The sequence below is a fragment of the Anomaloglossus baeobatrachus genome, chromosome 4, assembly GCF_048569485.1.
Source record: "Anomaloglossus baeobatrachus isolate aAnoBae1 chromosome 4, aAnoBae1.hap1, whole genome shotgun sequence".
Classification (NCBI taxonomy): Eukaryota; Metazoa; Chordata; class Amphibia; order Anura; family Aromobatidae; genus Anomaloglossus; species Anomaloglossus baeobatrachus.
Genome location: NC_134356.1, coordinates 449,858,469 through 449,875,830, shown reverse-complemented (window position 1 = coordinate 449,875,830; position 17,362 = coordinate 449,858,469). Strand labels below are relative to the sequence as shown.

The following is a 17,362-nucleotide window of genomic DNA, read 5'->3' as shown; positions in this document are numbered from 1 at the left end:
TTATTTTCTTAAATAATATTATGCATTCTATTTTGTTTTGGATCTATAAGCACGTTAGCTTACAATAGAATTGTTGATGTGCGGGAGGTACTATAGAGAGAAAAATGATGTATACATATGACAATCTTTATTTTAGTACAATACATAAAAAAAAAACAAATTTATTCTCCCCAAAATAAGGACGGAACTAAGCCAAATGTGGGGTAGGAATACTGTACAAGTAATTAGATTACAGTACAAGTAATGTGCTGCACTGGATAGCAGAAAGTACAATACTGTATCCACAAATGCAAATTGATAGACATGCTATATAGTATGTACTGTATAATAGAATATAGTATACAGTACATATGTACAGAAAGTTACCTCCAGAGCGGGTTAGAGCGTGGTGAAAGGACGGAATCGGAAGTGTGCACGGTGGGAATTTGCTCTTATTGCAAATCATTGTTCTTAAACCAAGTTACACATTTTTAAAAAGCTTTGCTTGTCTTGCAAAACGTTTTAAAAACAAGTTACTCTTAATCCAAGGTTCGACTGTATATATATGTTTTTTATATTTTACTGGAATATATTATACATATCACTCATGTATTATGTAAGTAGCTAAGTGCAGTTCAGACATTTTAAAGACGAATGCAATGAGTGTGATGTTTGTCTGCATATGTCTTACTCTTTGTTTTCTTTTTTCTCTTCTTCCACTGCAGGTTGTGAAGACTTCATGAGCTTTGTGTTTGAGTTTGGGAAGAGTCTATGTTCGTTGCACTTAACAGAGGATGAAATTGCTCTATTCTCTGCCTTTGTGTTGATGTCAGGAGGTAAATGTGACGTATACTTATTGATAGTGTAAAGCCTGCTTACTGGAATTTGAAGGACAGTCATATTTTTATAGCTGGGTTTGCTTAAATGGAATTTAAACTTTTAAAAATTGATAAGCCTTGCAAAGTAATGAATTTCTGTAATTTATTTCATTACCATTTTTTGCCATATTTTCCCCTAAACACCATGCTGTGGTTCTGTTTAACTGCCTATTTCAAGCTGCCAAAGAAGCTGCTTTCAGTATATTTCATTACAATACTCTGTTTAGAAACAATCTGTGTTAGGGCCTTTTCCGTCTTTGACTCTGCTCCACTCTTTCCTACTTAACAAGCAAATTCTTCTACTCTGGGTATAAATTGAGTTTGGATTCTTGCTGAGCAGCAGTTGAAACCAGACTCTTCAGGGGCTTGAAATGGGCAGTTAAAACAGCTATCAGCTTGGGGGAACAAGGATCAGACATGTTGGATATCATCTTGCCTTAGCATTTATTCTTAAAAAAAAAAAAAGCCTTTAGTGTGTCTAAATACCATGTGCAAAAAATACTGAATGGATAGTAGAATTAAAGTGAGTCTGCATCTCAGAGTGTGTGTACAGTAAAACTTTTATTTTATAATGCGAGTATATGGAGGACATACAATTGCAAACATAAGGACTATATGATGGAAGAGTTTTCCAGAGTGTATGCTGGACATATATATAGAACAGCCTTTCATATCATATATTTTTTATCAGATCGTTCATGGCTGCAAGAGAAGTTGAAGATTGAGAAACTCCAGCAGAAGATCCAACTCACACTGCAGCACGTTCTTCAAAAGAACCACCGTGAGGATGGAATCCTAACAAAGGTGAGCCGTCATCTTTATGCTCCTCTGAACAAGAATCATAGCTAAATGGAAGTTGTGCACCACATGTCATGACTGTCCCAACCTGACCCTCACCCCCGTCACCTCCCCATTGCTTGTTCCCATTTGCCCTTTGCATCCTTTAATTTGGCAACCGACTATATCAGAAGTCGGTATGCCCAATACTGATCATGGTGGCCACTCATTTGTGACCTTCTGATGTTTATGCAAGCAAGTGTCTAAATCTCTTTCTAGCTCTAGTCAAGTAACGCTATGAAATCTGAGTCAGCTGTGTTTACATTGACTTTGTGATCATGATGGATGATTATTAAGTCATATCCGTCATGACTTCAGAAAAAAATAGAAATCCCGCTGTCTGTATGAAGAGATTTACCTGGTTGATTGGCTTCCTCATATCCTGGTAACTCACTCATGAATAAACTAAACATAAGGCGACAATCCAAGACTTGAAAATTGTAGTCTATCCTTAAGCCGAGTTCACATTGTATTCTTTCCACAAGTCAGTGGCTCTGTTGGGGATGAAAAATGGGATTTGGACAGAACCCTCAATGAGACCATTGCCTTTAATGATTAAAAGTGCTGGAAGAGACAGTAAGCACAAATATCTAAAACTCTGTCAGCAAAGGTGCTGTAAGGGTGGACTCACCTGGAGTGGTTGTGAGAGTCAGAACCACTGTAATGGCGTGAATACGGCTGCAGCAAAACCCACGTGGCGATACAGTAAAAATTTGGAAAGAAAAGAGTTAACGGCGCTCCCGTAGAAAAGAGGATCCATGTAGAAGGAATGATTTTATATTTCTATGCGTTTCAAAGTGTTATGATTTGTCCTGAGGAACAAGTCATTAGGTATATTATTTGTCCTGAGGAAGAAGCCAAAAGGCTTTGAAATGCATAGACAAATAATCATTCCTTCTACATGGATCCTCTGTTCTCCGGCAGAGCAGTCTATCAACCCTTTTCACTCCAAATTTGAACTGCATTGACTTTAATGACACAAAGTCACTTTTTACTCTGTCTGACCTTTCTTTAAGCAGTGTCCCACTTCTTGAGACAGGCTCAAATGTGCAAACTTGAAGAAGGTGGACACAGCCTAAATGGAGACCCGACAAAGCATATTGGGACTCTGTCTGCCTTATTAAAGTTATTAGCCTTGTCCTGGTTCCACCTTAATCCCATTTTTACTGTTTTAGATTGTCACACGTCAGTGTCTCTGTCAGGGCATCAAAGTCACAATGCATACATAGTCTTAGGAGGCGACCGTTAAGAGTTAGACTAGGTTATTCATTTTAAACCTGAATAACCACCAGATTGGATGATACAATTTGCTATCCTATCTTTACTACAACTTTTCTTACTATTATAACTGCAATTAGCACTTTCTTGTAACATTATATACATTTACTCCATGGGCGTTTACTCCAAATAACATTTGAGAGCAAAGCATCTAATAAGCTGATAATGGACACAGTATGTCAGCATGGGTAATATAAAGCTAATCTGCGGCAGAAAGTAATTAGGCTATTTATGTTGTCTGGTATGTTTATGGTTTTGTATAATTAAACTCCAGGGGTTGATATTGTTTCTTCTATAATAAAAGCTTTGTTGTTCTGTTGTTTTTTTGCAGTTAATATGCAAAGTCTCCACCCTGCGTGCGTTGTGTGGGCGTCACGCAGAGAAACTCATGGCGTTTAAAGCAATATATCCAGACATTGTGAGACATCACTTCCCTCCCCTCTACAAGGAACTTTTTACCTCTGAATACGAGCCAGCCATGCAACTGGAGGGATAGGAGGGTCTACGGTCGACACCTGGAATACACAACAGTTTCATGAAAGTCTAGTCGTGCACACACTCGTGTATGTGAACATGAGAACGAGGAACCAAGACACTTTACGCAAATCTGGGTACTGGAGGAGAGGGCGAGGGGTGACATGCAGAGACATTTGTCCTTGACCTCTCACCCCCCAGGGATATTGTTTACAGGATGTTTTGGAGAGAGTTTAAGGACCAATCACAAGGCAGGCTGGTAAGAGAACCACACCTGCATTTTTAACCATGAGACTATTGAGGTCTCTAGCAATACAAGCAAAGTAATATTTATATATAAATATATGTATTACAGGGTACTTGGGCATGAACATTTATATGGCTAAAGAGATCTTCTTTAAGTGTAGGGGCCGGATGTAGGCTTCTTCTGGTCTGTTTCAATACGGCACTTTTTTGTTTTGCACCTTTTTACTAATTCCTACTGCTCTTCTCCCTTTGTTTAGTGAAATGTGGTTTTGTTGTTTGTTTTTCTCTTATTTTTTTGTTCTTTTTAATGTGTATTTTGTGTGCACATCAGGAAATTGAGACTTAGTGAAAAAAGCAATAGATTTTTGGGAGTGTGTTGGAGCGGTTACTGCTGCTGTTTTTTTTGAGGGATTGGTTTAGGGAAAGGCTGGTCCAAATAAACTGTTTACGATTCCCAGAAAGATGGTACCAACAGGGTTTAGATAGGGCCCTGTGTCATGACAATGGGATGTGTGACCAGCCAGGTGATTGAATATATAACAGTACAATTGGTGTGTAACACTGCAGTGGGATGGACAAAGCACATCTGCCAGAGACTCCACGTCTCATTGTGTCACCTTGCAGACCCTTTAATGCACGATTTCTACCAAAACGCACCCGAACTAGTCATCATTTGGAAATAACATGTCAGAAGTGTCACTATATGCTGTTGAATTGCTAACATTTGATTTGGTATTGAGGAATAAACTTATTCGTTAAAATTGAACAATAAGGAAATATGTTACTACCTTAATATCCTTATAAAATAAATGACAGCAATACTTGAATGTAAGGAATATTCCATTCTACGATGTATTTCAAGATCCTTTATATTTAATGTGATATTAACGCCTTTGTCTTCTCCTTACATTCGACAAATCCCCATGAATTGAAAGCAGTATTAAAAAAAATTAATAATAATTCTAATTTAATTCATTGCAAATTTAGACACTGACATAAAGCCTCATACAAGACTATGAGTGGAAATTCTTGCATGGAAAAATTCATTATACTTCAGATTAGCAACCTGGGAGAATTGGAGGAGTTGCAGCCATTGCTTGCTGTCATATGACTGACCGATCTGGCAACACCACTAATATATTTTCAGCATTTTTTTCTCAGAATTCCCTCACTGTGCTTTTTACAATAGCAAAAAAATATTGGAAGGAACCATGGCAGGAGCTGAAGTGTAGAAGCTGCTATGGGACATGTATATGCCCCCTATTCAGACTTAGTAATCATTGTATTATAAACATCAACATTCTTAAAGGGGTATTCCTAGAATTCAAAGGCTAGGGGATAATTTACTGACTGCTGGAAGGTCCACCATTGGGAAAAGGGGCACTGGATGTGGAGAATAAGGCTGCTTTTTCCAGCAGTTACATAGACCTTGATTGAAGTGATGGTTGAGCATTGTGCACCTCTGCACCATTCAAGACAGATCTGTGCAGAGTCCTGTTTTCAGGATCATTTGGGACCCCAATAAGTGGACAGGGGATAACTTTCAATTCTAAAATTACCCTTTTATGGGCTCACACATAGTCTAAATATTACCCAGATTTCAACTAATAAAATCCTCAATGACAATTCAGGGTATTTATGCAACAGAGGACAAGACATGGGTTTGATAATCATCACGTTGCATTTGTGCTTGGCAGAATTTCAATGCTGATTGCACAATCGAAATTCTCCAATAATTATTTAATGTTTAAACTTAGCATAAATTTTGACAAAAATGTAGAGGCTTGACAGATATGCATAATTTGCTTCTTTTAAATCATAAAATTTGGAAAGTAAAACAAAATGTGAGCCTATCTTCATCTCATTATTACAGCTACTAATGCTCTTTCTAATATCCATGGGCATTTAAGTCCACTATGCACTCTATGGCTGTAAAGACATGATTAATATTTATTGCACTACAATACATGACCTAGAGTCACTGATGGGGATTCTAAAGGGGTCGTCCACATTGACCATTTTCCAAAAGGCTCAAAATGGGTTTAAAAAAAATAAAATAAGCAATACTCACCTCGCCAATCCCATGCTGCTCCTGTTTCAAACTGCCCAGTCCCCTGCTAGTCTATGCTTGCTGTGGCAGCAATAACATCCCAACATTTCCTGCTTGTTGTGTGCAACCAGGGAGTATAAACCAGCAGAGTAGCAGGAAAGCGTCAGAACCGGAGTGGTGAAAGATTATCATAAAAATGGACAAAATAAAAGACTACCATCTCTCCATTCTTAGCTTTTAAAAAGTTGTTAGGTATTTGTTATTAAATCCCCACCCTCCAAGGAAAATGAGATTGCTCTGCTGAATTTGTCACAGTCTACACAACAAAGCTCAAAAGGGAGCTGCAGAAAACAAAAAATGGCAGCTTATTGTGACTCCCCCTTTGAGTAGGATTCGTATATAGACAATGAAACGGCACCAAAATGAAAAAAAATCAATATTTTGTTTTACAAGAAAAACCCTTAGCTAAAAATTAGATTTTCTCATTCTATGGTCCCCTTAAACATTAGTTTTACACATTAAAAGCAAGATTATGTCTCTAAATATGTAGTATGTCCTGCTATAAAGAGTTTGTTTTTTAAAAAAAAAATTTGAGGGAAACTATTTGTTCTGACCAGTCAAGTAGTACATGTCGGTCCTACAGTGAGTTTTTTTTTAGGTAACACCAAACTAGCATCTAGGAAGGAAAAAACGAAGTACCAGTTCATTAGGCTTCCGGTGCAAACATTCTTGATGTTTCGAGACTGGTATAGTCCACAACAGCTGGCGTGCCTCAGGTTGCCTATTTCTCTGCCTTAGACAGTGTTTCTATCAACCTTACGGTATTGTAACCACTAGTAGTTTTGTATACTTTGCTCCGTGACACAATGACCTGGAAGGAATATACTGGCTGATGGATCCATTGTTGATTGTACAATCCCAAACGGCTATGTCCATTTAAATCTTGCAGTTGTGTGTCTGTGTGTATGTTCTGGCTGCTTTAAGTGTTAAGATGCGTATAATTAAAGTGGGGATGGGATAAAAATTACAATATTTAATACAAAGCCTGGACCACTTTAGAAAGCATAATAATAATAATTAAAAAGTATATTTTTTTAACCCTTGTATAAATATTTAAAGGCACTTGAACTATTCCTGCAATAAAAATGTGATTTGTTTAGCGGTCATAATGATAAACAGATTTTTTTGTAATGTGAAAAAGTTACAAACTAAACGATTATTGTACAAATTTTATAAGGAAAAAAAAAAACATTCAAAAGTTAAAATTTGTATTTTCAAGAACTGTCTCTGGTAAAAAAAAAATACAAAAAAAGCTAACAAAAAAAAATTGTTTAAGTTTCTTAAATGTGCCATAGCCAAAATGTCACTTAGCTGTATTCAGATATTGTTATAATAGTGTTAATGTTTTTGTTAATGTGGTGTGATGAATATGCTGCAATTAATACAAGGATTGAGTGCTAAGAATTTTAGCTAGAATTTCCATATACGCCTACAGAATAATGTCCAGACTATAGATATACGATTGCCTAGAGTGCATTCACAAATACCCATATTACTCCAGCTATTCAGCTCCCTTTATCTTCTAACACACACAGATATAAGGCAAGATATTAAAGACTTTATTGATCTTTTCCCCACATACCTAAGTATTCCGGTTCTGTTGGCATGATTCCTTACTTGAAATCTGCATTAGCAATGGCTGAGCCCATGTGACTGTAAAATATTGATCCAGCACTCAAGAAAAGTGGTTTCCGTGAAAGTTTATTAACAGGCAAGTTAGAAATAGCGTTTCGGTCCATAAGACCTTCATCAGATTTACACAAGTTGTGGATCAACCCCAGTGTGGGCTGGTACAGATGTGTTGTAATCAGCCTGTGATGTAGAACATCGAGAAGAGGCTCGTGATGAACGCCACCGCTGTGGCTTAATGGCTACACCAAGGGTTGATACACAACTTGTGTGCATCTGATGAAGGTTAGATAACCAAAACGTTATTTAATGTCACACAGATACCTTGCCTGTTAATAAATTTTCATGGAAACCACTTTTCTTGTGTGCAGCTCAATATTTTACATTGCACTAATGGGGTTGGACCCTATCCAAGCACCAGTTTGTGTGATCTGGAGTGCCGCACTTCCATGATAAATATGGAGCCCATGTGACTGTAACATAATATACATTTCTGATTTTGTGTAATATGATGATCAGCTCTCTTGGCGAATTAGCACTTTTACGTCTAAAAGTCTTAAAGAACATAAGTATGTATAGTACCAACTCCACTCCGTGCTGTACGTCATACTGCAGTCTCTCTCTGTCTTCTTGGGCTCAGAAATTGCTAAATTCTTGCTAATTCTTATTCCAAAGAGTACGGTACATTCTATGTCCATATGTAACCGTTTTGGAGTATTTAGCTTCTACAGCTTCTATGTATCACAGTATATTTCGAGCTGTGGAATAACTAACAGCGAGTCCATCTTAAGCATTTTAAGGTCACAGGGTTTGTAAGTTTTATGTTGCCTCTAAACCATCTTCTAAGCGTATTTATTATCACATCAAAATTGAACTTGACTTTTACTGTGATACATACAGGCTGTAGAAGCAAAACTGTAAATTAAGATAACATTATTCCAAATAATACATGAAAAATTGCACCTCAAGAAGTCCATATCCTTTATGGTTTACGTTCATCATAATTGGGTGTTTGTTTTTTATTTCTTATAGGGAATTTGTCACCTACTCACCTGCGGGACGGTCTGGTCCAATGGTCGTCGCTGGTCTTGATCCGGAGCTTGCTCTCTTCCATCCACCGCCGTCCTCTTTCTTGCTTCATGTGGATGATGTATCCTATGTCATCCGCACATGTCCTCCATTGTCCTTCTGTGCATGGACATTTCTCTCTGCTCTGCTGAGGGACAGAGAAAAGTACTGTAATGTGCATGCGTGGGGAAAGATTGAAGAATGCATGCGCACTGCAATGCTTTGATCTGCCCTCAGCAGGGCAGAGAGAAGTGCGTGTGTACAGGAGCATAATGGAAGACTCGGTGTGGATGACTTAGGATGCATCATCCACACAGAGCAGGGAAGGAAGATGGTGATCATAAGAAGATAGGAGGTGCCGGATCAAGACCAGCGACACCCATCAGCCTGGTGAGTAAGTGACAGGTTTCCTTTAATTTTAATACCTACTTTGAAAAGCTGCCATACCGGTGTGTAAATAGGGAAATGGTTATTACAATATCACATGTATAAATTAAATCGGAGCCTTTAAATAATTAATTTAACGTCATGCATTCATCACATACACATTATAGACCTGGCTCTAGGTGAAGGTACATGGTATGAGATGACTGAGCACTTGAATACTGCCCACTCAGGAGTCTACTCATCCTTGCTATTGACTGCAGCACGTTCATTTTGCATTATTCCCTCTTTTATGAATTGTATTTGCTTTGAAACATTCCATGAATCCTTCTGTAAAACCATTTTGTTTGCACTTTTCCCCATTCCTTCTAATGTGCAATATGTAAATAGAATATGTAAAATATATAAATACACCTTGCTCCCTCAGGGAATTACTCATCCATCTCGCTAGGCTGTCACATTGGAGAAGATGCCAGAAAGGGGCGGTCATGATCCTGCAATTAAACTTTTTTTTGTAAAGGGAAAAACATGTCAGTTATCCTTCATTACACAATGGAAAGTTCTCCCTTGTCCCTTTGTCCAATGTTTTTATTTTTGACTAATATTCAGATAATGCACAAAACCACATAAACTGCAGAAAACGAGCTATAAAAGAAGCTTCGTCCACCAATCTGATTGAATAGTGTCTATTTATTGGCTTTGAGGTTGTAATGACCTTTTTTATGTGGCTGGTTCTACATTGACTACTGTTATTTATGTCATTTGGTGCCAGACGGCATTCTCTACTAAATTTCCCTGTATAAATACATATGTATACACTGTAAAGCTGCCCATACATATTTATCTCAACAGATCATCCATGAGCTATGGGATCTGTGGACAATGATGACTATAAGGATATTATATATTGTTTTGCCCAATAATAAGTGGTGCCTGCTGCTCACTCTGCCATATATATATATATATATATATATATATATATAACATAAGCTGAGCAGGCACTTTACTGTGGATGGGACACAGCAGGAGTGATAATCTTTTGCTGAGAAACTTATTTTTCCGGTCTAAAATATCTACAGCCCTCCTTGACTTTATGCAAGTTGTATTAAGTGAATAATATAACCCATATATGACAGTAACACATATTGCATGTGTTATTGGATGGCACAACTGATTACACAATATTTGATGTTGCATGATTCTAGAAGCACTCCTACCTGCAATATTATTCCCTAGTCTATTATAACTATGTATGTATGTAGTGTATATGTGTTTACCTATCAATCGCCATCTTCTCCGATTCTCAGCGCCACCACCTACCTCTTCTGAACTAAGTGACCACTATTTAGACTAGATAGCTCACACGTCTTCTGTGTTAACCAGCCATTGTTTTTCTAATGTAAGCCTCCCATCGAGGCTCTCATAGTTTTGAGAAAGTAATCCTTACATAATACACTGTATGATCCGACTAATCGGAATAGCAGTCTCTCGGTTCAGAGGAACCATATGGAACGTTGCTGGGAATCAAAGAAAACAGCGATGGTTAAGTATTTAAACACATATTCACTATAACAGATTAAGGAGTAGTATTTGTACTGCGAGTGCCCCTTTAACGAGAACCAACCACCAGGATTTTCATATATAAGGTGTAAAGCCAGTGCTATGCTGGTGCTATCATGCTGATTCTAAACACACCTTTAGTTGTGAGATCGGATATATACTTTCTGAAATATAGGCAAGTAAAGTTTGTTAAGTACACTGTTATTTGATTGATAGCAGCTACAGAATATCTAGGGTTGTGTTTTGCTCGTTATTCTCCCCCCTGTCTGCCTGCCTGTTTTTCCTCCCCGTGTACTTCCTTCCTCCCTCCTCCACCTGTAATAACAGACACAGGGGGAGGAAGGACAGGCGGGCAGACAGGGTGAGAATAACGATCAAAACACAACCCACCTATTCTGTAGCTGCTATCAATCAAATAAGTGTATTTAACAAACTTTACTTGCCTGTATTTCAGAAAATATACATCCGATATCACAACTAAAGGTATGTTTAGAATCAGCATGATAGTGCCAGTATAGCCATGGCTTTAGTTTATATAGGAAAATCCTGGTGGGTAGTCCTCTTTAAGAAAACCTTTGGAATCTTAAACTTTATTTTGACTTTCTCTTTCTTTTTTTTTGTCATTTTTTGTGAAAGCTTAGTTTTGAACAGTTCAGCAGAAATCTTCCTAGTTTATAGACATCACTAGGATAAATTAAGTGCCCAGCGACTGTGAATTCAACATCAAATATTCCACAGGTAGTCACCACTTTTGATGTAAATTTATCATCCACTTTGACATGTTTCTCAGCAGGTTAGTGATATTAGTCCTTCCTCATCCATTCCTAAAACCAAATAGCCAATATTGATGGCTTAGCATCAGGTAGAACATTACTTAAGGAGGACCTGTTACTTTCCATTAATATGTAATTTTATCTGGCGTAAATGCCGCTGTTTTCCTGGTTGTGGCTATTGCTCCTGCTCCTATCCATCCCTCTTCACTGTATTTAAATCTAGACTATTTTACAAGTGGGTGTGGCCTTCTAGCTTGACCACGCCCAGTTGAATAAAAGACTAGATAGAGGGAAGAGATGGCCATATACCAGCAACAAAGAGCCACAGGAGCAAAAATTAAACAATGCCAGCGGCGTCTACACGATGTAAAAAAAATATCCAGATTTATGGTGAGTAGCATGTCCTCTTTCAAATTAAATTAACGTTTTAGGAATAGCTTTTGGCTGTCATGGCTCAGTCCCTGCCCCTAAATAAGTAGCCAATCTCTATATTTCTGGCTACTTTTTCAGACATGCGGCACACAGGATTCCAATATATTATTCCCTTTGGATTAATCTCCCTGTTCTGACTGGAATGTAGCACCCTCACGTAAAGCCACTGAAACATTGAAAATTAGCAGTGTTAACATTGTAGGTAGTTTGATTTTATTGTTCAGCTGTTTATTCTGTTTTTGTTTTTGTTTGTTTCCACATCTAAAACCATTTTCTGTCTCCACATATATCAATATATAAATATGGATACAATAAATCCACTCCGAGAGGTTATCCAGCCATAAATAACTGAATGTCGAAGCAATAAACTTACATTGTCTTTATCTCTTGAAAATACACCGGCATGTTCACATTTTTTCTGCTCTTTGTGTCAATATGAAATTTCTGTTTTGTCTTAGATGGTTTTAGTCTTGTGAAATACTAGTGTATTTTATTTGTTTTAACATTTTTCAGAAATCGGACAGATGAGTACGGACAATAGGAAGTTTAGAGAGCGGTTATCCAGGCAGGGCCTTGTACAATACTTTCCTTGACAAACTTTACAATATTATTTCTCAGATTATACACAATATATTAGCATCGCAATCAGTCATTGGTGATAATGGAATTTGATTGCTCATTATGGTCTTTTTTTATATCCTAGTATCTCACCTTTTAAAATTCATAAAGACATTATTTTTAGACATTTTTAATCAACTTTTCCGATCAGTATTCTGGACCAAATGGAAGATATTTTCCAATTATAGTAGCTAGTAGAGGTATAATGCATGACGAAGGGAAAAAAAATGCATTTTTTTACTCTTTGATTGTTTAAAGAACTAACCTTGGTCAGAAACTAGATGTCCAACAAGTAGTTACTGGTGCCAGTCCCACCCGGTATCATTTTATTTCTAGTGGCTTAAGGTGGAGAGGTTTAGTTTCTAGAGTTACATAGTTACATAGGCTGAAAAAAGACCTAGAACCATCTAGTTCAACCTTCCTTCGCCAATTATATATTTTGTCATTAAATCATTTATAACCAACATAGTTACATAGGTTGAAAAAAAAGACCTAGGTCCATTTTCCCACTTATTTTGCATTTTAAAGCATGTTTTGCTTATATTGTCTAAACTGCCTACGTTCACACTACTGAGCCACTACATGGTGAGGAACCATTCTATAGAACTGCGGGGATAAAAGAAAGCACCCCAATTCCCCGAGCTAACTGATCCAAACTTCTTTCTACAGGAATCTTAAGCCGTAACTATAGATGGGTGAACTGATCGTGAAATTTGATTTTTGTGGCTAGGCCATCACTTACAATGGCCAAAGACTAAATTTATTTACAAATTGTGATTCACAAAATTTAGTAAAGGAGTTCACCTATCCCTAGAAATCTTAGTTTTAACTAAGTGCAATATGCTAGAACCTTAAAACACCTGGAAAAGCCTTTGAGAAATGTCCAATATGATTTGGGACTGGTCAAGTAAATGAAATGAGGTTCACCTTTATGTGTCCTCTGCCTTGTCATTATGATAGACTGCATTATTGGGAGCTGAAGTGAGACCTCAAATTACTGTAATGAAGGGGCCACACTGCTCGACTAAGTGATGACATCATTCTGATATTTCCATATTACATTGTAATATTATACATTTCAGTAGGAGTGTCAAAACTTGGATGTGTGGAAATCTCCAGAGATGTTTTGAGAAGAGTCAGTGATCCAGCTCACAGAATAGTTGCTCCTCAGGTCGCAATCACACTGCGTTCCTCTCCCCATTCACTGTTTCCGTCAGGGCTTCAGCCTAAACCCCCCGCAAAACTGGATTTGGACGTATGCGCCGACGGGGCCACTGACTATAATGGTGCAGACGGAGTAACTGTGTGCTCTGTTGTGCACCATTTTCGGGGTTTACGCTTACTGGAGGTGGACACCCATATGCAGTCTACTACGTATGGGTGTCCGCCTCAATAAGCGTATAATGCAGAAAATGGTGCGCGACAGAGCACACAGTGACTCTGTCGGCGCATACATCCGAATACCATTTTGCGGAGGATTCGGACGGAGGCCCCAATAGGACCACTGAACGGGGAGAGGAATGCCGTGTGAAAGCACCATTACAGTCCGAAGCACAGAGTCTTCTCTGACATGCATGGAGAAAGGAAATCCAGCTCCATGAACTCCTAATTGTCTGTTTTTGGTAAGTAAATACAAATTGACAACATGGTCAAGATTACAGTAGGAAGAATGTTTTGACCCTGCGGTCCATTTGTATGTACCTACCAAAAAAAGACTTTGCGCTTGTGGAGCTGGATTTCCCTTCCTTTCTTCACTGAGATCAGTACCATGGTCACTTTGCTATAGGAATAGCTTGGGGTCTCGGCTTATGGACCATTTTAATCATACATCAGAGCAAAGGCATTTGATTTTGGTTTTGGCCTGAACGACTGACCCCCCGCCCCCGATAGATGTTGAGGAAAGGAATGATCAGGCATGTTTCATCCTATCAAGCCCATTGTCTTTTCCTAGGGGGGTCTAGCAGTGGCTCATTCCCCTTTTCTCAATGTAAGTGTATGCACATATGCATTCATGTGTAAGGGGACGTTGGAAAGTAAAGCTGTTGGCCAAATGAGCTTTCCACCAATACACTGGAGGTATATTGTCACCATGACAAAGGTGAACCCTCCCTTTAAGACTGCCCCATCACATTTAGCGACTTACCAGCGATCTCGAAAACGATGCGACCTGATAAGGGTCGCTGAGAGGTCGCTGGTGAGATGTCACACAGTCAGACCTTACAACGACTCAGTAATGATACAGGTCGCAGTAGCGACCTGTATAACTATCTCTGCTGTCATTGGGACCCTGTCACACAGTGTCAAACATAGCGATGCATCCTGCCCAGCAGGACATCGCCTTTGAAGAAAATATTCCCAACCATTCAGCAACGACTGGCGACCTCACAGCAGGGGCCAGGTCGTTGCTGGATGTCACACATAACGAGATCGCTGTTGCGGCACAAAAAACGTGACTCAGCAGCGATGTCGCTTAGTGAGACGTGGCCTTTATCCAGAGCAGATAAAGATTAAATCCTAAGCTCCAACTGATGCACTTTTCTAGTTTCATATGACCATATGACAAAAATATATACTTGAATCAAATGTTTTCTTTGCCTATTTTGTTTCCGATGAGTGAACTACTGACCATAGCACAGCTCATTATATTTCTCCCATAGAGACATGAATTGACCAAATTCTGGGCCAGGTTTGTGGAAAATGTTTATATTACAGAGTTAGACTAATAATAATGAATACAATTTTTCATACAAAGAGTATACAGAATAGCAAAGATCTACGCGTATATTTTAATTAAGTTAAAGCAAATCTTTCATGTGCTGGAAATATGAAATAAAGGCCTAATATTAATCATGCAGTCAAATGAATATACATGCAATCTGTACTCTGGCAATATACAGGCTCTATGTATTTACACATTATATGTTTCTACTCAGTGACACTATATCTTTGTTTGACTCACTTTCTGTAAGATGTTTGCCAGCTAAACTCTGCAGGCATCCTTGGCAGATAAAGAGGGTATTGATATCACTATATGCTGTTAAATGCCATTTAAGTATGCTCTCTGTTAAAGGCTCGATGGAGCCTGATCTGTTAATTCTTTGTGTTTTTTCTTGTGTGGTGCTAGCTTATGGTACATATTTTGTGATCAAAATTAAGATCCCAGTTTTTTGGGTCTGTTCAATTTTGGCTGACTATATAAATATATACATAAATATATATTTATAAATATATATATATACAACAAAACTCTGCAACTATCTGGCAGGTATCTGTATCAGACACTGAGTCCAGGGTATTCTTCTCTAAATACAATCAAGTTGTAAATTATTCTGCAATAAATTTAATCAGGAGCTGATCCATTTGAGTGTCCGTGTTGTTTTGTAATCTCTCTTAATCTTTTTTTTTTTTTTTTTTTTTTTTTTTTTTTATACCATCACAACTAACTGAGTAGAGAATGTTTGCAGCATATAACACCAATTTAATGTTACCATAGGATAATGCATTTTAATAGTATAATTATGTATTGCTGCTATGTAGACAAACACTAGTTTACCTTTGTTTTAATTAATAACTGACTATAAACAAATCCTGGGGCATCTGATTCTACCAATTACAGTGGAACATTGGTTAACGAGAACAATCCGTTCTGGGAGTGTGATTGTTAACCAAGTTACTCGTTCAGCAAAGCAAGATTTCCCATAGGAAATCCTTACAATGCAGACAATTCGTTCCACAACTTGTTAAATGTCCCATCCTGGTCCCCTATTGTGCCATTCCACACATGCACAAATGCACATACTCACAAGCACACACGCACGCACATATTATGCTCACCATACCTTCCGTTCCCTCGCCGGTCTCCTGGGACTTGCTGTTCTCCATTACGGGCTATGTATCGGGTTACCATAACGACGAGGGAGGAACTTCCGCTGCCAGAGCGCTGACGTCAAAGGCAGGAGCCGCTTGCCTCTGATTGGCCAGCGCGCTGCCTTTGGGTAGCGGTGAAAGAGGAAGTTCCTGCTTTGGCGCTAAGGTTGCCGATGCACAGCCTGAAGTGGAGCGGCGAACTACAGGACCCAGGAGGCCGGCGATGGAACTGAAGGTACACATATTATGCTCACCTTACCTTCCGTTCCATCGCCGGCCTCCTGGGTCTTGTAGTTCGCCGCGAGGACGTCGCGATGTACCGGCGGACTACAAGAACCATGGGGCCGGCGGTGGAAAGGAAGGTAAGGTGAGCATAATACTGTATGTGTGTTCGTGCATGTGTGTTTGTGTGTGTTTGTGTGGACTGCAAGAGTGGGTCAGAGCGCGGTGGATGTACGGAAGCGGAAGTGTGTGCGGTATTTTGCTCGTACAGCAAAGCTTTCTCGTAAACAGAGTTACAAATTTACAGAAAGCTTTGCTTGTTAAGCGAAATTCTCGTTAAGTGGGTTACTCATTAAGCGAGGTTCCACTGTACAGTTAGGTCCAGAAATATTTGGACAGTGACACAAGTTTTGTTATTTTAGCTGTTTACAAAAACATGTTCAGAAATACAATTATATATATAATATGGGCTGAAAGTGCACACTCCCAGCTGCAATATGAGAGTTTTCACATCCAAATCGGAGAAAGGGTTTAGGAATCATAGCTCTGTAATGCATAGCCTCCTCTTTTTCAAGGGACCAAAAGTAATTGGACAAGGGACTCTAAGGGCTGCAATTAACTCTGAAGGCGTCTTCCTCGTTAACCTGTAATCAATGAAGTAGTTAAAAGGTCTGGGGTTGATTACAGGTGTGTGGTTTTGCATTTGGAAGCTGTTGCTGTGACCAGACAACATGCGGTCTAAGGAACTCTCAATTGAGGTGAAGCAGAACATCCTGAGGCTGAAAAATAAGAAAAAATCCATCAGAGAGATAGTAGACATGCTTGGAGTAGCAAAATCAACAGTCGGGTACATTCTGAGAAAAAAGGAATTGACTGGTGAGCTTGGGAACTCAAAAAGGCCTGGGCGTCCACGGATGACAACAGTGGTGGATGATCGCCGCATACTTTCTTTGGTGAAGAAGAACCCGTTCACAACATCAACTGAAGTCCAGAACACTCTCAGTGAA

At 38.7% G+C, this 17,362-nt stretch overlaps 1 protein-coding gene across 2 annotated transcripts in view; it reads left to right on the top strand.

Moving 5' to 3' along the window:
* Positions 1-10,564, top strand: part of RORA (RAR related orphan receptor A) — a 492,964-nt gene extending 482,400 nt beyond the window's left edge. For both annotated transcript variants that reach the window (XM_075345593.1, XM_075345594.1), the window contains 3 exons: positions 705-815; positions 1,549-1,661; positions 3,304-10,564. In XM_075345593.1, coding sequence (XP_075201708.1) covers positions 705-815; positions 1,549-1,661; positions 3,304-3,468 — 389 coding nt within the window. In that variant the 3' untranslated portion in view covers positions 3,469-10,564. The remainder of the gene's footprint in view (positions 1-704; positions 816-1,548; positions 1,662-3,303) is intronic.
* The last annotated feature ends 6,798 nt before the right edge of the window (positions 10,565-17,362 follow it).